The sequence below is a fragment of the Phocoena sinus genome, chromosome 19 (assembly GCF_008692025.1).
Source record: "Phocoena sinus isolate mPhoSin1 chromosome 19, mPhoSin1.pri, whole genome shotgun sequence".
NCBI classification, from domain to species: Eukaryota; Metazoa; Chordata; class Mammalia; order Artiodactyla; family Phocoenidae; genus Phocoena; species Phocoena sinus.
In genome coordinates this window covers 59,308,056-59,328,885 of record NC_045781.1, presented here as the reverse complement: position 1 = coordinate 59,328,885, position 20,830 = coordinate 59,308,056, and the positions used below count along the sequence as shown (strand labels likewise).

Below are 20,830 nucleotides of genomic sequence, written 5' to 3'. Positions count from 1 at the left end.
CTAAGGTGTCTCAGAGCTGGGCTCGATCCTACCGAGGCCGGCTGTGGGGCCGCAGTTGTCCTGGGGCCGCTGTCTGCCTATTGATGGGTGAGGCTGGTCCAGAGTCTAGAGCAGGCTCACTGGTGGGCGGGGCCTGGGCCCAGGGGATTCCGGAGCTGGTGCCCGCCCACTGGTGGGTGGAGCTGGGTCCCAGGCTCTCCAGCTGCAGGGCTTTGGGGTATAAGGTCTAGTGCTCGTGCACTGGTATGCAGGGCCAGGTCCTGGGCTTTCTGGTGGGCAGGGATGTGTCCAGGGGCGGCTGTGGGTTCGGGGTCATAAGGCAGCCTGTCTGCTGGTGGATGGAGCCGCGTCCCTGCCTAGATAGCTGCTTGGCCAGTATTGGTTCCTACAGGCTGGTGGGCCCAGGTGGGGCTGGGTCCTGAGGCTGATAAGCTAGAGGAGGATTCCACAATGGCGTCTACCAGCACCAGAGCCTACATGGTAGAACGAGCTCCCACAGTGACCGCAGCCAGCGTCTGTGTCCCCTGGGTGAGCTGTAGGTGCCTCCCGCCTCTGCGAGAGGCTCTCCAAGATCAGCCAGTGGGTCTGACCCAGGCTCCTTTCAAATTACAGCTTCTGCCCTGGATCCTGGAGCGTGCGAGGTTTTGTGTGAGCTCTTTAAGAGTGGAGCCTCTCTTTCCCACTGCCCTCTGGCTCTCCCAAAATAAGCCCTGCTGGCCTTTAAAGCCAAATGCTCTGGGGTTTTGTCTTCCCGGTATAGACCCTTGGACTGGGGAGCCCGATGTGGGGCTCCCTCGCTCCTTAGGGAGAACCTCTGCGGTTGTAATTATCCTCCCATTTGTGGGTTGCCCACCTGGGGATATGGGTCTTGGCTAACCCACAACCCCGCGTGACTACCCATCTCGTAGAAGTTCCTTCTTTATGTCTTAGTCGTGGAAGATGTTTTCTAGTGGCTCAGTCTTTTTCATCAATAGCTGCTCTGTAAATAGTTGTAATTTTGGAGTGCCTTTGGGAGGAGGTGAGTTCAGGGTCTTCCTGCTCTGCCACCTTCAGTGATTCCCCCATGAGAGTTAAATTTTTAATTGAAGTATAACGTACAGACAGTAAAATTCACCCCTTTTAATGTATATGTTAATGATTTTTGACAAACACAGTCATATAACCACTGCCACAATTGATACGTTTCATGACCCTTAAAACTGTTCACTTCCAGTTCTTGTGTCCAATCCTCTGGGCTAGCACTGGCATACATTTTATTTTTACATATGCAAGAAACCTGCAATTCAGTGCTACTGTTTTTGCTTGAAACAGACAATTACCTTTTAGAGTGATTTATATTTACCTTCAATTTATGCGTTTGTGTGTAGATCCAAGCGTCTGATACATTCCTTCTGACTGGAGAGCTTTCTTGAATATTTATTCTAATGCAGGTCTGGTGATAAACTTGTTCACGTCTGAAAAAGTCTTTATTTTGCTTTTTATTTTTAAAAAGATGTCTTTGCTAGGTATAGAAATGTGGGTTGATTTCCCCCCCCAACCCTTTAAATATGTCACTTTGTTGTCTTCTGTTTGCATAGTTTCTCAAGAGGAATCTGCTGTAATTCTTATCTTTGTTATTCTGCATTTAAGGCACCTTTGTTTTCTAGCTGCCTTCAGGACTCTATTTCTTTGGTTTCAGCAGTTTGAATATGGGGTGCGTGTGTCTGTGTGTGTGTGTGTGTGTGTGTGTGTGTGTGTGTGTGTTTCATCCCGTGTTTACCCTATTTTGTGTCTTCTGAACTTCTTAGATCTGGTGTTTGCTGTCTCATTATTTTGGGAACATTCTTGGCCATTACCTCGCAAATATTTTTTCTGCATTGTTTTCTCTTTCTTCTTTTTTCGGGAGTCCTATGACATGTATGTTATACCATTTGGTAGTATCCCACAGCTCTTAGGTGCTTTTTCTTTTTCTTTTTTTTTTTTTTTTTTGGCGGTACGTGGGCCTCTCACTGTTGTGGCCTCTCCCACTGCGGAGCGCAGGCTCCGGACGCGCAGGCTCAGTGGTCATGGCTCATGGGCCCAGCCGCTCCGCGGCATGTGGCATCCTCCCGGGCCGGGGCACGAACCCGTGTCCCCTGCATCGGCAGGCGGACTCTCAACCACTGTGCCACCAGGGAAGCCCGGTGCTCTTTTTTTTTTCTTAAGTTCCTCTTTGTTTTCCGGTTAGAGTAATTTTTATTTCTCCTCACCTGTGTTGAGCCCACTGATGAGCCATTGAAGGCACTCTATCTCTGTGACCATGTTTTTCTCTCTCATACTTTTCACGTGTCTGCTGAATCTCCTCATTCCTTCATGCACGTTACCCACCTTTTCCACCAGAGACTTTAGCATATGAACCATAGTTACTTAAAATTCCCTGTGTGACTGTTCCAACATCTGGGCCACATCTGGGTTTGGTTCTGTTACCTACCTTGCCTTTTAGGGATGGGTTGAATTTTTTCTCTTGCTTCTTCTGTCTGTCTCGTAATTTTTGATTGCATGCCCAACATTGTGTGTGGGCCAGGAGAGTCTGAGGTAGTGTTCATGCCTCCTTCTCTGCTCGGTCATTAGTGGGGTGGGGGGGTGAGCCAGTTTGGTCTGGAGTTGAGCTGGATTTGTGTTTCAGTGTGCTGTGGGCACCTTCCACACAAGACTCCTCCAGCACTGCCCTGTGCGTATGGTGGGGATGGGCTGCTGAGGGATTTTCTCAGTGCAGCTGCCCACTCCCCGCTTACAGCCTTCCTTGTCTGTGCACACTTTGGCCTCACCCGGAGTGGTGGCTGCTGTTACTATCACTCAGCACTTGTTAGCTTGGTGGTGATGGGAGCGGTGTTTTCTGTTGTCCCAATCCAGCCTCAACGATGGTCTTTGAAGCTTTCCACATCCTAGATGCAAGTTAAATTCACGAGGTGATTTCAGGTGAAACAAAGGCAAATTTTAAACAGATTTCTTTAAGTTGTTTCATATTTAGTTTATGATACAGGAGAATAATGGATTTCCATTTATATTGGCACGTACAGTTTTCTTTTAAATTAGATTTTGGTTTTTAAGAAGTGATTAAATTTAACGGAAAATAGTCCCTAAATAATGCTGATTATCAGTGGACGTTGGGAAGGCACACGCACGAGCGATGTTTTGGAAACACTGAGCTATGGCCCATTTCTGATAGAAGTGCCTCCTCTCCTCCCGGCACAGGAGGCACGCAGGTCATGACAATGGCATGTTCGATGTGCTTCAAATAGCTGCTTTTCATCGTTCTTTGAAGCAGAAGGATGAGGACTGCGATGATGGGCAGGGAGGGATAGCTCTGGTGTGCCTGGGGCATGTGTACGCGTGTGTGGGTGTATGTACGTACGTGTGTGTTGAAGCTTCTACGACCTACTTCCCCTGGCAGCCCCATCCAGGGGTCTGGCATCTTGAATCTGACACACTCACGTTTGAACTCTGAGCCCCTCCTGTTATTGCCTCTCAAACCGTCCTCCCAGTGTCTCCACCTCTCAGGTGAGGCGTGTGTGTATGTATATGATGCACGTGTATATATGATGTATGCATAGGTATATATGGATGTATGTATATGATGTGTGTGTACAGTGTATGTATGCATATGATATATGTTTGTATGATGCACGTGGGTGCAGTGTATGTGTGCATATGACGTATGTGTGAATGATATGTGCATGTGTATGCATGATGTGCGTATATGATGTACGTGTATGTGTATGACGTGTGTGCGATGCATGTGTATGATGCATGTATGGTGTGTGTATGCATGATATATGTGTGTACATGATGTATGTCTGTATGATGCGTGTACGGTGTGTGTATGCACGATATATGTGTGTGTATGATGTATGTCTGTATGATGCGTGTATGGTGTGTGTATGCACGATATATGTGTGTATATGATGTATGTCTGTATGATGTGTGTATGGTGTGTGTATGCACGATATATGTGTGTGTATGATGTATGTCTGTATGATGCGTGTACGGTGTGTGTATGCACGATATGTGTGTGTGATGTATGTCTGTATGATGCGTGTATGGCGTGTGTATGCACGATATATGTGTGTGTATGATGTATGTCTGTATGATGCGTGTATGGTGTGTGTATGTATGATATATGTGTGTGTGATGTGTGTGTATGTGTATATGATGTATGTTTGTATGATGTGTATCTCGGCCCTCCCAATGGCTTGGGTTAGAAAACTCTGCACTTCTTCCTCACCTGGCAGATCAACCTTCGAAGTAGGAACCGAGCTCATCACTTCTCTCCATCTCATGACCCCCGCGCTGGTCACGCCCCCTGTCCGTTGCCCAATAATGGCCTGAGGCCATCTCCCTGGCCTCTGCCCTGCCTTTCCCTCCCTACAGTCTCTTTTCAACCAGCTGCACAGCTCATGATGTGCACCCGCCGGGGCCCTGCTCCCTTGGCGCGGAGGCCGAGGGCTTCACAGCGCTTACAAGGCCACGTGGTTACTCCCCTCCCCTCCTAAACTGTTGCTTAGTGCACAGTCGTGTGGGTCTCTGGCAGTTCTGGTCTCAGCCAGCCTCTCCCCCTTGTTTACCTCACTGCTGGGTAGTCAGCAGCTGGACGGCCTGTGATGGCCTAATTTCCAGGTCTGGCAGCAGGCAGGCTGCTGGCCAGGGCATGGGACTGCTGGCTGGGCGGCCACCTCTCCTCCACGTGGGTGGTCCTCAGCAGGCTCGCTCACGTGTGTTCCTTGGAGGTACCTGGCTCTCAGCACCAGCTCTTTTCAAACTCCTGTTTGTGTCACGTCACTCCTGTGTCATTACCAGCCCAAACGGAAGGGACGGAGATGGGGGGAGGACTCGTGGCCGCTTTTTGCAATCCCCAAGGGCCACGTGCTGTCTAGCAGGGCCACCTCCAGTGGACCCTTGTTTACGCAAGTTTAGCAGCCCCCAACCTGGGTTGGGCAGCAGCAGTTATGCAGGGTGGTCATGGCGTGCATGCAAATGTGAAAACTTGGAGTTTCCAGCCACGTGGAAGCAGTTCAGGAGGTGGCAGTGGTGCTCTTTGAGGGCATCCTGCACCCGCAAGGTCTTCACGGCCGATGGGACCATGTTGTGTGAAAACCCGGACACTGAGACACGGGGCTGCACAGTGATTGTGAGATAACAGAAATGCATGTCGGTCTCTGTGCCTATCGTGGCACAGACCCCGTGAAACCCCTGTAAATTCCTAAGTGGGAAGAATGCTAGGAGCATCTTTTTCTCTAACAGGTGGACACTGGGTGGGCTCCTGGTTGGCTCCAGCACAGGGGCTGAAGGCCAGAAAGGCCAAGCCATGCTTACAAGCCTGGGATTTTCAGCCCTCCTTCCCCCTCATCCTCCAGAGAGGGGAGAGGGGCTGGAAATGGACTTCCTGTGTGTGACCCCTGTGGGTGCGACCCCTGGCTGTGCTCGGCCGGGGTGAGCGGCGCTGTCCACCAGGCGGCCTCTCGTTTACACTTAATTGAAGTCAAGGCAGAGCAAGCCTCAGCTCCGCAGTAACACCGCCGCCCCGGGTTCCACGGGCGCAGACTCGTCCTACAGGGTTTCCAACTGGCAGCGCGGTTTTAGCGTCTCCCTGGATTTGGGTTTGTTGGATTGCTTCTTCATGCCCAGCTCTGGGTCATCTCGACAGGACTAACGCACAAGGGATGGCACAGTTTTCTCGCCCGTGACGCCGTTTGAATCAGCACCGCAAACCTCCAACGTCAGTGCTACCTACCTGGCCCAGGAGTCAGTCATACCGCGCTCCCGCCACCACCAAGATGGCCGCCGTGCGGCGTCACCAAGATGGCTACCGAGGCTCCGCCCCGAAGGGTGCGGCCGGGCAGCTGGCAGCCAATGGGCGCGCGCGCCTGTCCGCGGCCAATGGGAAGGAAACGCGGGCCAGAAGCCGAGAGACGTCGCCCGTGGCTCGTTCGCGACATGTCGGCCTCCCAGGCGCGGGGTGCTGCCTCGGACCTGGGGCACGGGGGCTGCAGGCGGGCCTGGGTCGAGCTGCTGGGTAGGTGGGCGCGGGGCCCCAAGACCCCTTCCTGCCCCAGCCTCCTTCGGCCCGTCCCCGTCCCCCCCTCACTGCGCCCCGATCGCGGCCCGTCCCCCCTCACCTCGACCCCCGCCCGTCCCCCCCTCACCTCGACCCCCGCCCGTCCCCCCCACCCTGACCCCCGGCCCGTCCCCCGCTCACCCCCGACTCCCGGCCTGTCCCCGCCTCACGCCGACCCCCGCCCGTCTCCCCCCCATCCCGGCGCCCGGCCTGTCCCCACCTCATCCCCGCCCGTCCCGCCTCAACCCCCCCGCCCTCCTCCTCCCCCACGCCCACCCCGAGCTGTCCCCTCCTGGCAGCCCTCTGTCCACTCTGTCCAACGAGTGGCCAAGAGGGGTGTTTCCAGGAGGTAGGGAGTTAAGATTCACTGCCCCCCGCCCCCAGTAGCCTGGATGACCGTAACTGTTGAGCTCCGCTTAGCCCCAGAGTCGCGTAACCTCTTTGAAAGGATCAATCCCAGGAAACTAGCGTTGGTACCATCCTGCCCGCGATACTACACTTTACTCAGGTTTCACCAGTTTCCCCCATAATGCCCTTTTTCTGACCAGTCTCCCGCGTGGCAGTTACTCCTGTCAACTTGGTCTCCTCCAGAGGGTGACAGTTCCTGGGTCTTCCCGACCTGGAAGTTTGGAGGAGTGTCCCTCAGTTGGATGTGTCTCAGGATTAGATTAAGCTTGTGTGGTTTTGACAGGAATCCCATGGAAGTGACATTCCCGGGTGCGTCACCTCCAGGGGTACAGGGTGTCACCGTGTCTCCTGGCTTGAGTTTTTAAAGAGTGCTGTAATTTTTTGAAACTGATTTTCTCCCCTAGCGGGAAGGGTCAAGAGGCAGAAATTGGGTCCTGAAGGTGAGCAGAAGGTCAGGGAGTCGGCTGTGCGCCTCCTGAGGAGCCACCTAAACCTGGGTGACCTTGTGCTGGAGGTGAGTGGAAGTTGGTTTTGCCTTTGCCAGCACATTTGGGTTTGGGGATTTTGAGCCCAGCCAAGCATCATATTCATGAAAGACGCCTGGCAAACCTCGTGAGTATCTGGGAGAAGCACGCATTAAGTTTGCTGTCCAGGTGAGAAAAGTAACCGGGAGCACGTATCTATTTGGAGGTAAAACAGTCCGGAGAGGAATCTGGTAGTTCTCAAAGGCTTCAGTAAGTTTCACCTTTTAAAATGCTTCTTTACCTCGGAATATTTGGGAATAGCGCAGTGGGCAAGCACTGTGGACACTCTGGGTGTTTTCAGGACATGGCTTGAATTTTAAAACGGAGTGCTTGGTGTTTGGTTTCTAGGTAGAAGGTCCTCCAGGTAAACAGCTGTGTCTCAGCCGCTTGATTGATTATGATGGCCCTGGGGCCCACATTGACCTTTCCAGTTCATTGATAGGTAAGTTAGAGCTTCATTTTCTCAACAGATTGAGTTACGGAAGAGCTTTATGTAAAGTGACTTTTTAAAAACAATTTTATTGCAGTATAGTTTCTTTACAATGTTGTGTTAGTTTTTGCTGTACGTAAAGTGACTTTGATTTGCTTATAACAAGCAGATGTGTAAATTCCCCCAGGTAATGGTTTTCTGCTTATATGTGTGGTCACCAGCCACAAGTTTTTGTGACTTGCTTGAGGCTTGTTATGAGGTTCTTGTTTAAAAACAGTGACTCAGCATCGGACTCAGAAGCAGTAGGAACTAAAGTTACCCTTGGAAAAACGGGACAGAAACATGCCCCTCGTTTCTGGAAGTGGTGAGAACAGGCTCTGCTGGGTAGGGAAGTGCAGCAGGCAGCCAGAGATACAGGCTGACCTGGGGAGACTGTGGTTTGGGTTCATACCACTGCTAGAAAGCGGATATTGCAGGAAAGCGAGTCCCACGAATGTTTCGGTTTCCTGATGCATATAAACTTCGTGTTTACACAATAAATACTGTAGTCTACTAAGTGTACAACAGCATTGTCTAAAAAAGTGTACATACCTTAATTTAAAAATGCTCTATTATTAAAATTCGAAAAACTGCTTTATTGGGGCTTCCCTGGTGGCGCAGTGGTTGGGAATCCGCCTGCCAATGCAGGGGACGTGGGTTCGAGCCCTGGTCCGGGAAGATCCCACATGCCGTGGAGCATCTAGGCCCGTGCGCCATGACTGCTGAGCCTGCGCTCTAGAGCCCGTGCTCCGCAACGGGAGAGGCCACCGCAATGAGAGGCCCGTGCACCGCAATGAAGAGTAACCCCTGCTTTCTGCAACTAGAGGAAGCCTGCGCACAGCGGCGAAGACCCAATGCAGCCAAAAATAAATAAATAAAATAAAAAACAAAAAAACCCCACTACTTTATGGCTAAAAATGCTAACCATCATCTAAGCCTTCAGAGATTCGTAATCGTTTTGCTGGTGGAGGGTCTTCCCTCAGTGTTGATGGCTGCTGACTGATTGGAGTGGAGGTTGCTGAAGGCTGGGGGGCTGTGGCCTTCTCTTAGAACAAGACAGCGATGAAGTCTGCTGTGTCTTCCTTTCACAAATCCTCTCTCTGTAGCCTGCAATGCCGGCTGATAGCATTTTACCCACAGTAGAACTTTCAAAACTGGAGTCAGTCTCTTCAAACCCTGCTGCTGCTTTATCAATTAAGTTTATGTCATAGTCTAAATCCTTTGTTGTCATTTCAACAGTCTTCCTGGCATCTTCATAAAGAGTATGTTCAATCTCAAGAAACCACATCCTTTGCTCAGACACGAGACGCAACTCCTCATCCTTCAAATTTTATCATGAGGTTGCAGCAATTCAGTCACTTCTTCAGGCTCTACTTTTTTTTTCAATTTTTGTAATTTTTTAAATTGAAGTATAGTTGACAACAATGTTTCAGGTGTATAATAAAGTGATTCAGTTATACATATATGGATAGCGCGCACTCTCTCTCCCTCTCTCTCGATACACTTTTTCAGATTCTTTTCCATTATAGGGTATTACAAGACATCCAGTATAGTTCCCTGTGCTATACAGTAGGTCCTTGTTGTTTATCTGTGTTTTTTTGGTTTTTGTTTAAGATTTTTTGATGTGGACCATTTTTTAAAATTAAATTTATTTTTATGTATTTATTTTTGGTTGCATTGGGTCTTCGTTGCAGCACGTGGGCTTTCTCTAGTTGCAGTGAGCCGGGGCTACTCTTTGTTGCGGTGTGCGGGCTTCTCATTGCGGTGGCTTCTCTTGTTGCAGAACATGGGCTCTAGGCGCATGGGCTTCAGTAGTTGTGGCACGCGGGCTCAGTAGCTGTGGCTCACAGGCTCTACAGTGCAGGCTCAGTAGTTGTGGTGCACGGGCTTAGTTGCTCCGTGGCATGTGGGATCTTCCTGGACCAGGGCTCGAACCCATGTCCCCTGCATTGGCAGGTGGATTCTTAACCATTGTGCCACCAGGGAAGTCCCTGACGTGGATGATTTTTAAAGTCTTTCTTGAATTTGTTACAGTATTTTTTCTGTATTATGTTTTGGTTTTTTGGCCCCAAGGCATGTGGAATCTTAGCTCCCCAACCAGTGATTGAACCCGCATCCCCTGCATTGGAAGGCAAAATCTTAACCACCGGCCTGCCAGAGAAGTCCCTGTTTATCTGTTTTATATATAGTAGCGTGTGTATTTTAATCCCAAACTCCTAATTTATCCCACCCTGCCCCCCTTTCCCCTTTGGTAACCGTAAGTTTTCTATGTCTGTGAGTCTGTTTCTGTTTTGTAAATGGTTCATTTGTATCATTTTTTTAGATTCCACACGTAAGTGGTATCATACCACATTTGTCTGACTTACTTCACTTACTTTGATAATCTTTAGGTGCATCCATGTTGCTGCAAATGGCATTATTTCATTCTTTTTTATGACTGAGTCATATTCCATTGAGTATATGTACCACATCTTCTTTACCCATTCACCTGTTGATGGGCACTTACATTGCTTAGGTTATTGTAAATGGTGTTCAGGCTCCACTTTTAATTCTAGTTCTCTTACTATGTCCTCTACATCTGTAGTTACTTCCTTCACTGAATTTTTGAACCCCTCAAAGTCATCCATGATGGCTGGAATCAGCTTCTTCCAAATTCCTGTTAATGTCAACATTTTGATTTTGATACATCCTTCCCATGAATCACAAATGTTCTTAAGTTCTTAATGGCATCTAGAATGGTGAATCCTTTCCAGAAGGCCATCAATTCACTTTGCCCAGATTCACCAGAGCAGTCCCCGTCTACGGTAGCTATAGCCTTACGAAGTGTATTATTTAAATGATAAGAGTAGAAAGTTGAAATTCTTCCTTGATCCATGGGCTGCAGGATGGGTGTTATGTCAGCAGCCATGAAAACAGCACGAATCTCATTGCCCATCTCCAGCAGAGCTCTCGGGTGACCAGGTGCATTGTCAACGCACAGTTGAAAGGACTCTTCTTTTTCTGAGAAGTAGGTCTCAACGGTGGACTTAAAATAGTCACTAAACCATGTTGTCAACGGATGTACTGTCATACCGGTTTGTTTTTCCATTTTTTTAGAGCACAGGCACAGTTGATTTACCATAATTCTTAAGCGCCCAAGGATTTTCAGATGGTAAATGAGAATTGGCTTCAACTTAGTCACCAGCTGCATTAGCCCCTAACAGGAGAGTCAGCCTCTTCCTTGAAGCCAGGCACTGACTTCTCCTCTCTGGCTATGAAAGTCCTGGACGGCGTCTTCTTCCAGTAGAAGGCTGTTTCCTCTACATTGAAAATCTGTGATTCAGTGTAGTCACCTTCATGGATGATCTGAGCTAGAGCTTCTGGAGGACTTGCTGCAGCTTCTCCATCAGCACCTGCTGCTTCACCTGGCACTTTCGTGCTGTGGAGATGGCTTCTGTCCTTCAACCTCATGAACCAACTCCTCCTGGCTTCAGACTTTGCTTCTGCGGCTTCCTCCCCTCTCTCATCCCTCATAGAATTGAAGAGAGTTAGGGCCTGGCCCTGAATCAGGCTCTGGCTGAAGGGAATGTTCTGGCTGGTGTGGTCTTCTGTCCAGACCACTCAGACTTTTTCCATATCAGCAATAAGCCTGTTTGGCTTCCTTATCATTCACGTGTTCACTGAAGTAGTGCTTTTAATTTCCTTAAGAACTTCTCCTTTGGCTTCGCAGCTTGGCTAACTGTTTGGTGCGAGGGGCTTCAGGTCTGTCTCAGCTTTTGACATGCCTTCCTCGCTAAGTCATTTCTAGCTTTTGAGTTAAAGTGAGAGATGTGCAACTCTTCTTTTCACTGGAACACTTAGAGGCCACTGTAGGGTTATTAATTGGCCTAATTTCAGTATTGTGTCTCAGGGAAGAGGGAGGCCCGAGAGACGGAGCGAGACAGGGGAGCGGCCGAGAGGTGGAGCAGTCAGCGCACACAGGATGTTTGTGGGTTAAGTTCACCATCATCTGTGGGTGTAGTTAGTGATGCCCCAAAACAGTTACAGTGGTAACATCGGAGATCACGCATCACAGATAACATGACAAATGTGATAATAATGAGAAAGCTTGAGATATTGTGAGAATTACCAAAATGTGACACAGAGACACCGAGTGCGCAAGTGCTGTTGGAAAAATGGTGCTGATAGACTTGCTGGGTGCTTACAGACCTTCAGTTTGTAAAAAGAGGCAATCTCTACAAAGTGCAATAAATCGAGGTCTGCTTGTCTGTTTCTAGGTCCCCCACCCCACTTTGAGAATACGAGACAGGGAGAGTTCTGTGGGAATAACAAAAATAAGTTATTTTCTGGTCTTTCACATTTTTATTATGTAATGACTGTCATTTCAGAAAGATGCAGTCGGCCCTCTGTATCCATGGGTCCCACATCTGTGGATTAAACCAACCTTGGATGGAAATACTCGGGGGAAAAGAATTCCACAAAGTTCCAAAAAGCAAAACTTGAATTTGCTGTGTGCCAGCAACTATTTCCACAGCATTTACATTGCTTTAGGTATTATAAGTAATCTAGAGATGATTTAAAGTGTCCTTGAGGATGTGTGTAGGTTATATACAAACAGTACGCCATCTTGTGTAAGGAACTTGAGCACCTGCGGATTTTGGTATCCACGGGCGGCCCTGGAAGCAGTCCCCCTGGAATACTGAGGGACGACTGTATTAACTAATTCACTAATTTGTTTTAAATTGCTACTCTGAGAACCCTACACCCCAGGCTTACGTCGGCAGCTGATCCCTGAAGGCCACAGTGCTGCTTCTCTCGGCCGGAATTGTACGTGGATTTCACAGACTGTGCACGGTGCAGGGAGCCAGCTCATCCACACACTCTCTTGTGTGGACTTTTGGATCAGAGCATAAGAACTTAGATAAGAAGCTCTTCACCTTGACCACAGAAATATAAGTAGACTTGCAACTCGTGAATTTTTCAGTTTCTCCTGCTGAAGGTGGTGGCTACCATACGTATTGGTATTTGTATAAAAATAAAAGCCTTGTAAATAAAAACAGGGATAAGCTTTCCCATGGGCACAAATTGGAAATGAATGGCTAGAAATGAGCATTTTCTACATTTCTGCCGTGAGTTATTTCTTGACCACAGTGGTGGATAGTATCTAGTACTGTCACTTGGAACCTTTAAAACTGTTGCACGTGTTTTCACTTCTGTAGTGGTCTGTCTTTCAAAGCCTTGAAGGTAATGGGCATGTGATACAGTTTCCTGTTTTTTTTTTTAAATTAGTTTTGGAAGTCAAATAAGCTAGGAAACAGTTTTCTGGTGGCATCATCTATTTCCAGGCTGCACAGCATTTCTCTTTATTGAGTGCAGACCAGGGGCTGGTCCTCAGGGGGCAGGTGGCTGCCTGTGGGCCCAGCTTCCACCTGGCAGCCCAGGGACCGGCACATCTGTGGCATACGATGCCTGCCATGTGTGTGGCTGGCATCAGGAAGCCAGACCCGTGTCCAGTCAAACATCATCGTACGGTTGTGGGAGTGGTAACTATAAAAAACTGGAATTTGTTAAAAGTTCCCAATTTATTGTGCTCCTTTGGAAAGAGTTGCTAAAGTTCTTGGTCAGAATGTATCTGCCAAGCTCCCTTGTTTTTGTCATACAAAACGCACAGATGTGTATCTGCAACCATGGGCTTCAGGTGCTGCCCTGATTCTCGTGAGCTTCTTCAATCAGACTGAAGTTGTCTTACTTTCATACCTCATGTTTCCCCCCAGATCTCTTCTCCCCTTCAAAAGGCAATTTTCTGTGGTGCTAGAGCTTCGGAGAAGGCATTTAACCAATCTGCTTCAGTTGTACATTTTGTTGTGTGTGTCTGTGTTTTGTCTCATCTTTAAGGCTCTGCTTTGCGCGACCAAGCCGCGCAGCTGGGTGTTCCAGTGCCTGTCCTGTGCAGCCAGGTGGTGGCCTCTGGCCTCGTGCGGGTCTGTGAGGCAGATGCGGTGCCCCCTCCCAAGGTGCTGCTGACACCGGACCAGAGGGTAAGACACAGCACGAGTTGCTATTCAGCTGTTTGGGAAAGTTGGACATTTAATACTGTTTCTTAGAAAAGATTTAATCTCTCTTTTCAGAAGAAACTGTCTTCCTTGTTTGAGATCGCGCAGAATTTATTAGCACAAAGCATGTTCTCCCGTCTTTCCTTCTGTCAAGAATTATGGAAAGTACAGGTAAAGTTGAGATTGTAACTCTGACTCTAGGGTTTTCAAGCAGTGTTCTTTTGATTTTGCTGGAGCCAGTAAAATCCCCAGGTTTTGTTAGGAATTCCAGCAAGCATTGTATTAATTACAGACTGGGGTGCCTCTGTGGATGGGAAAGAAGGCCCATCAATCACCATGTTTGTCAATATTCACCCCTCATTAGTAATATTTATTAGAACAGACTATGCACAGAAACATCATGCTTTGCTTTCTTAGGTATATTATGATGAACGATTCCCCAGGGTAGCATAGTAAACTAGAAAGATGTGATTTAAAGTGATTTAAAATCCTTCTCTTTTTTTTGGCCGTGCTGCGTGGCTTTGGGGATCTTATTTCCCCTATCATGGATTGAACCCGGGCCCCCTGCATTGGGAGCAAGTGGAGTCTTAACTGCTGAACTGCCAGGGAATTCCCTCATCTGTTCTGATTTGAAACATTTTGAATTCAGTAGGCCTATAGATTTTTTTTTAATTTTAATTTTATGTTGGAGTGTAGTTGATTTACTGATTTTTGAACACTTCAAAGCTATTGCTTAGTTACTAAATGAGATCAGTTAAGTATATAGGAGAAGGAAAGAAGAAAACCAAGATGATGGTGCATTCATGGTTTTTTTCCCCCCTTTTATCCAGCATACAGTGTAGAGCTCAGTTGACTATCAGGCGTTGGTATGGCCCCTGCACCCGTTGGTAACTAGCTAAATGGCCCTGGTGTTTGCAGGTAGCAGAGAAGAGTGGGCAGCCATGGCTGATTGGGTGGTTAGGAAGGGCTTCCTGGAAGGAAGTTCCTGGGTGAGTTCCTGGGTGAAGAGGAGGGCACTGTGGGCGTTGGGGCCGAGTCCGACGGGGGCTCCTTGTTCGAGGGGGTGGGCACATCAGTGCTATAGCCTGGAGGGCCTCCCTGGGAGGACAGACGAGAGTCTGAACTTTGTCCTGAAAGCTGTGAGGAGCCACAGAAAGGGTTCTAAAGAAGAGGAGAGATTGGCCTGGCCAGTTACATTTTGGAATCTTGTGTTGGCCATAGTGGAGAAAGGCCTGGAAGTGGACTAAGCTAGAGGCTGGGCAGAGAGCAAGCCTGAGCCTGAACCTGGTTGCAGTGGCGGGGAGGCGGGGTGAAGGTGGTGATGTGAGTGTTGAGAGGCTTGGTTTTCAGGAGAGCACGTGCTTAAGCACACAGGCTGAACGTCTTGTAGGAAAATGTGTGCGTGAAGGACTGACTCATAGTTCCTGTCATTTTCTGCAGAATTCTTTGCTGCTTGAAGCTGTGTGGCGCCTTCATGTTCAAAACATTGTAAGCCTCCAAGAGCTGCTGGAAAGGTATACCGGTGATTATTTACCATTAAACTAAATCGAACATTTAAGTTAAAAATTAAAATTTTATGTAACATGAAATTTAATTAATATTACGTGATTTATTTTTTTCTAATCTAGTATGATTTATTTATATGTAAAGCCAAAAATCACCTAGAGAAGCAGTTGCTTTATTATTTAAAGAGAACATGTGTTATAATTGAAGTCTTCATCATGCACAGACTTGGTAATGTTTTCTTTGTATAAGATGTACAGTGCGATAAAATATTTTTAAAAGCTAAAAAAGAGGGCTTCCCTGGTGGTGTAGTGGTTGAGAGTCCGCCTGCCGATGCAGGGGACGCGGGTTCGTGCCCCGGTCCGGGAAGATCCCACATGCCATGGAGCGGCTGGGCCCGTGAGGCATGGCCGCTGAGCCTGCACGTCCGGAGCCTGTGCTCCGCAACGGGAGAGGCCACAGCAGTGAGAGGCCCGTGTACCGAAAAAAAAAAAAAAAAAAAAAAGCTAAAAAAGAGACATTCAGGTAAATATGGCTGATAGAATGTGTGCAACTCTTACCTCCTGAAATCCCACCAGCAGTCAGAAAGGGGGTTTTATAAAAGGAATAACCCCACAAGGTTGGGAGAGTCTAGGGGAGGAGAAGCAGGAGGCGGAGGGACGGGTGGTGAATGACTTAGCAAGTGAGCAGGCGGTGCAGTGGCGCCCGGTGCCTCTGGGTGAGGGGGTGAAGGGGAGGGGGCTCAGGACGAGCTGACTGAGCACACACGTGAGGAGCATATGGAGCTGTGGGTGGATTGTCTTCTCTGCTCTAGGCAGCCAGGCAGTCAGTCCTCCCCTGGTCGACAGAAGGCTGGAGGTTTACGTGTTTATTCTCTGGTCAGGGAAAACAGACGGTGTCTAGTTTGGGGAACTGTCAAGCACAGTTGAAAATGTTGTATTGAAACCGGTGGCAGCATGACACGTGGGTCACATCCAGAAGTCGTGGAAGATTGATCAGTTTGACTGCGTGAAAACCATATCTCCCAGCATACATGCCTGATGTCAGGGCTCCAGATACATGAAGCAAAACCTGACAACTGGAGGGAGAGATGGACTTTCAACTGTGGTCATTGGAGCCTTCAGTCCCCCACTTTCAGTAACGGGTGGATCACCTGCTCAGACCAGCAACGACCGGAGACGAGAGAGAGCAGCATTCGCAGCTGGTGCCCGCGGAGCGCCCCACCCGGCGGTGCCCAGCGCCAGGGGAGGCCACCCGCTTCAGGCCATAAGCCAGGCTGGAGTAAGTTTACAAGGGTTGAAACCATACACAGCGTGTTCTCAAGTCACAAAAGAACTGCATAGAATCAACAAGAAGATTTGGGAAATCCATAATATTGGGAATTAAGCAATAGACTTTTTTTTTGTTTTTAATAAATTTATTTATTTTCATCTTTGGCTGCATTGGGTCTTCGTTGCTGCACGAGGCCTTTCTTTAGTTGCGGTGAGCGGGGCTACTCTTCGTTGCTGTGTGCGTGCTTCTCATTGTGGTGGCTTTTCGTTGCAGAGCATGGGCTCTAGGCGTGCGGGCTGCAGTAGTTATGGCACTTGGGCTCAGTAGTTGTGGCTCGCGGGCTCTAGAGCGCAGGCTCAGTAGTAGTGGCGCACGGGCTTAGTTGCTCTGTGGCATGTGGGATCTTCCCGGACCGGGGCTCGAACCCGTGTCCCGTGCATCGGCAGGCGGACTCTCAACCACTGCGCCACCACGGAAGCCCCACACATCCTGTTTTTATTTTAATTAATTAGTTAATTATTTTTGGCCATGCCGTGAGGCATGCAGGATCTTAGTTCCCCGACCAGGGATCAAACCTGTGCTCCCTGCAGTAGAAGTGTGGAGTCCTAACCACTGGGATGCTGGGGAATTCCCCACACATCCGGTTTTTAGAGCTTACTACAAGACTGTAATTATCAAGAAAGTGCAGTCCTGGCATAAGGATTGACATATAGATAAACAGTAGGATTGAGGATCCAGATGTAAACTCACACATTTATGGTCAGTTGATTTTTGACAACGGTGCTAAGACCATTTAATGGGGAAAAACGGTCTTTTCAACAATGGTGCTGGAACCACTGGACATCTACATGCAAAAGAGTGGTGTTGGACTCTACCTCACACTACAGATGGCAACTAACTCAGTGCATCAGAGACCTAAACCTGAGGGCTAAAACCATAAACCTCCTAGAAGAAGATCTGAGGGTAAATCTACATGACCTTGGATCAGGCAGGGGTTTCTTGGATATGACACCGAAAACTCATGCAACAAAAGAAAAAATGGGTCATTTAGGCTTCATCAAGTTTTAAAACTTTAGTGTGTCGGCCCTATCGAAACAACGAAAAGACAATGCATAGAAATTGTTTGCAAATCACATATCTGATAAGAACCCTAGTATCTAGAATAAAAGAATTCTTAAACTTCAACAAGAAGAAAAATAATCCAATTAAAAAATGGACAAAGGATTGCAGTAGACATTTCTCTAAAGAAGATTTACAAATAGCCAAGCACATGAAAAGATGCTCATCATCCTTATTCTCCAGGGAAATACAAATGTGACAGGTGCGGGCTCCCCCACCCCGCTCTGTGCCCAGACAAGGACTGTCCTGCAGGGCTGCTGCCTTGCTGACGTCTAGAGCCCATTATCGCTGCTCTCGCTATTTATTATTACTGAAATTTCTTTTTTCCCCCAAGAATAGTAAGCTACTCCAAATAAATAAACTATTTGAAAAAAGTGATTTTTTTTTTTTTTTTTTTTTTTTGCGGTACGCGGACCTCTCACCGCCGTGGCCTCTCCCGTTGTAGAGCACAGGCTCCGGACGCGCAGGCTCAGCGGCCATGGCTCAGGCGCCCAGCTGCTCCGCGGCATGTGGGATCTTCCCGGACCGGGGCACTAACACACGTCCCCCGCATCGGCAGGCGGACTCCCAACCACTGTGCCACCAGGGAAGCCCAAAAGGGATGATTTTTAACATCAGTGGCAGCCATTCCTGATGCCCCTTGTACATCTGCTGGCCCTGTTGTGGCTTGGGATGGGAAGGCTGAGGTAGTCGCTAGGTCGCTGTCAGTGGAGTGAGTGTGAAAGAAAGTGGAATAAGGGGGTCAGGTGAACTGTGTGCTTGTGCCCCCAGCCATGCCGACTCTCAGGCCGTGGTGGCCTGGCTCTCCAGGGACCTGCGCCTGCTGTGTGAGCAGACAGAGGCACCCTGTCAGCACGCAGACGTCGCCAGGGCTATGCTTGCTGGTAAGTTCACGGCAGAGGTGGGTTCCTGGGTACAATTGCTTTAGACCAGTGGGAATGCTTTCTGCTGTGACGATCTGTGGGAAGCAGAGCGGCCCACACACTCCAACAGGAAGGCATTGCAGTCCGTACCTGTCGTGGGTTTGCATGGAACTTGAGTTGTGGAAATGTCAGCTTGTTGACCCGATGGGTTGGGCCGGAGCTGGTGTGTTAAGGATGTGCACCTTGTGACCTGCTAGCAGAGGCAGGTGGCTCCCCCGGCATCCCAGCTCCCACTTTGGGGAAGCGAGAGTCCAGGGCTGATTTGACTGAAGACGCAGTTCCTAGACAATGCGCAAAGGACGTAGGGTCACAGATTGGTTATTTACATATCCCAGGGAGCTGGGGATGGGCCATCCTCCGTCCAGGTCACAAGCGAGCAGGAGAGAGCACAGCAGAAGGCACCAGTGCTTGTATGGTGGCCACTGGCTTTCCACGGCTCAATTCTAGGCGGTGGTTTTACAAGGTGCCCGGGAGAAGCAAAGTGGGAGCTTGGGCAGGAATCCTTATTTGTATGTGGGGACTGTGGGTGAGCAGGGCTGCCCTGCTGTGGACACCTGGGCAGCGCCACACCCTGTTCTTCTGTCACCTTCCCTTTCTCTCCGAGTCAGCAGGCTCGCTGTCACACATACCGAAGGAATGCAGTCCACAAGTAAACGGAAACCTAGATGGGAGGGGTTCCCTACCGTTAGTTGGCTTGTGGACTGTTTTTCTTTGCAAAAGGTGCATTCCTTTTTCCTAAAACTTTCTTGGTGATGTGCATTATTTCCAATTCCTGAATCCTGTAATCTGGTCCCAGATTAAGTTTAAATTGAAATTTGACAAAATCTTTTTAATTTCAGTCCCATTGGTCGTAACCTTTTCAGAAGTCATGAGTCCATTTCCTGCCTCATTTCCCACAGTGTAATGCTTCCGAGCCCTAGAACCGTCCTTGTATGGTTGGTGTAGGAGATTGGCTGAGAGGAAGGCCACGTAAAACCCTTAGTAGATACTTTTTTGTTTTCAGTGAGAAAATCCTTCCTATAAACTTGATGGATTGTGTTTCCTTTTCGCATAGAGTGTGGCTCGGGGAAGAGGCTGTCCTTGGCTGGGTTCAGTGGTGTGGTCGGTGGGCTCCCTGGGGCCAGGAGCCGGTGTCCTCTCAGCTCCATGCAGGTCCTCACTCTGCCGGCCCCTCTGAAGCTGGTGGTCTGTGTGATTCACAGCTGTTCAGAGACCACAGTGTATGTAAATGCTTTGGTTTTGTGGGTTTCAGATTTTGTGCAAATGCTTGTTTCGAGGGGATTCCAGAAGAACGCGGATGTGAGAGGAACCGTGGACCCAGAGTGGATGTCCCAGGTAGGAGGACACCGGGCCTCGTGGGGCAGCGGCTGCAGCACGAGAGGCCCACGCTGTAGTTGTCAGCTCTATACGGGGAAGTCCGCTTTGCTGTCACCACAGGGCGCTCCCTGAGTGCAGATGTGAGGGCACGGGCACGGGCCTGGACGGTGTGGTCTCTCCCCCACAGCTCTTGAGGGTAAAGGCCTCCCCATGGCCCAGATCCTGGGCCATGCCTGAGGGGGAGTCTGGAGATGAGCTCTTTGTAAAGTCGAGTCTTGGTTTACTTTGGGGTGACGGCTTGCTCGCTTGTGCTGCTGTGTAACTGCAGCGTTCTGTCCCCGCAGGTGGCCGTCGCTGTTCTCGAGAGGATGCTGGCTTGTGAGTGGCTCTGTGGCCGGGTGGCCAATGGCCTCCCTTGCTGCTTAGGACTTCCTGTGCTTCGCCGCCTTTGCAGCTCAGTGCTGCTCCGGGGAGGCCTCTCTCACGGTCGTGATTGGGTCTAACCTCACCAACTTGCTTGTTTCTCTCCTGCTGTCAGTTTTGGTGGCTTCACACTTGATCTCCAGAGCAGCAGAGGTGACCAGTTGAATGGTTCATTAGGGAAGCATTTTCTTGCCTACATATTGTGCTTGATTTTCAAGGCTTAAGTCTGGTACCACTGAGACACTTGGGATCTTGCAGGGCTTGTGCGTCGGGGGGTTCGGGGGCCTAGGAGGCCTGTGATGGCAAGGTGTCCGTTACCTGACTTGCCCAGAAGCAGTTGGTCGGGGCTGTTTATGATGGACGGTGATGCTGTGCTGATGTCTCTTTTCTGCCTCAGCCGCGCTCGAAGCTTTGGCGGCCGGGATACAGGAGGGGTCCGCAGCACACAAGGCAGTGAGCTGCTGGTAAGTTCTGGGGGTGGGCCTGCCGGCTGAGTGGTGCCAGGAATGCTGGTCGCCCCCGAAGGCCCAGTGATCCTTTGCCATTGTGGTGACATCAGGAGCTGGAAAGCACTAGAAGTCCTCTGAAGATGAGGCCCTTCCTGTGGGAACCATGCCACCTCCGGGTCTGAGGGGAGGGGGTCTGAGGGGTCCCAGCCAGGGAGACCTTGCCTGTCATGCCTGCCCCCGCAGGACCCTCCGCTTGCTCTCCTTGGTTCTGTGGAGGCGCATCCAGGTACTTGGGGACCGAACGTTGGGGTGTCGGGT

General features: G+C 49.4%; 1 protein-coding gene across 1 annotated transcript in view; it reads left to right on the top strand.

Moving 5' to 3' along the window:
* Positions 1-5,930: 5,930 nt before the first annotated feature.
* FANCA (FA complementation group A) overlaps positions 5,931-20,830 on the top strand; it is a 50,946-nt gene continuing 36,046 nt past the window's right edge. The window contains 10 exon segments of the mRNA XM_032611956.1: positions 5,931-6,031; positions 6,886-6,995; positions 7,354-7,447; positions 13,349-13,491; positions 13,582-13,677; positions 14,947-15,020; positions 18,172-18,284; positions 19,576-19,658; positions 19,985-20,018; positions 20,461-20,527. Of these exon segments, the coding sequence (XP_032467847.1) occupies positions 5,953-6,031; positions 6,886-6,995; positions 7,354-7,447; positions 13,349-13,491; positions 13,582-13,677; positions 14,947-15,020; positions 18,172-18,284; positions 19,576-19,658; positions 19,985-20,018; positions 20,461-20,527 (893 nt within the window). The 5' untranslated portion in view covers positions 5,931-5,952.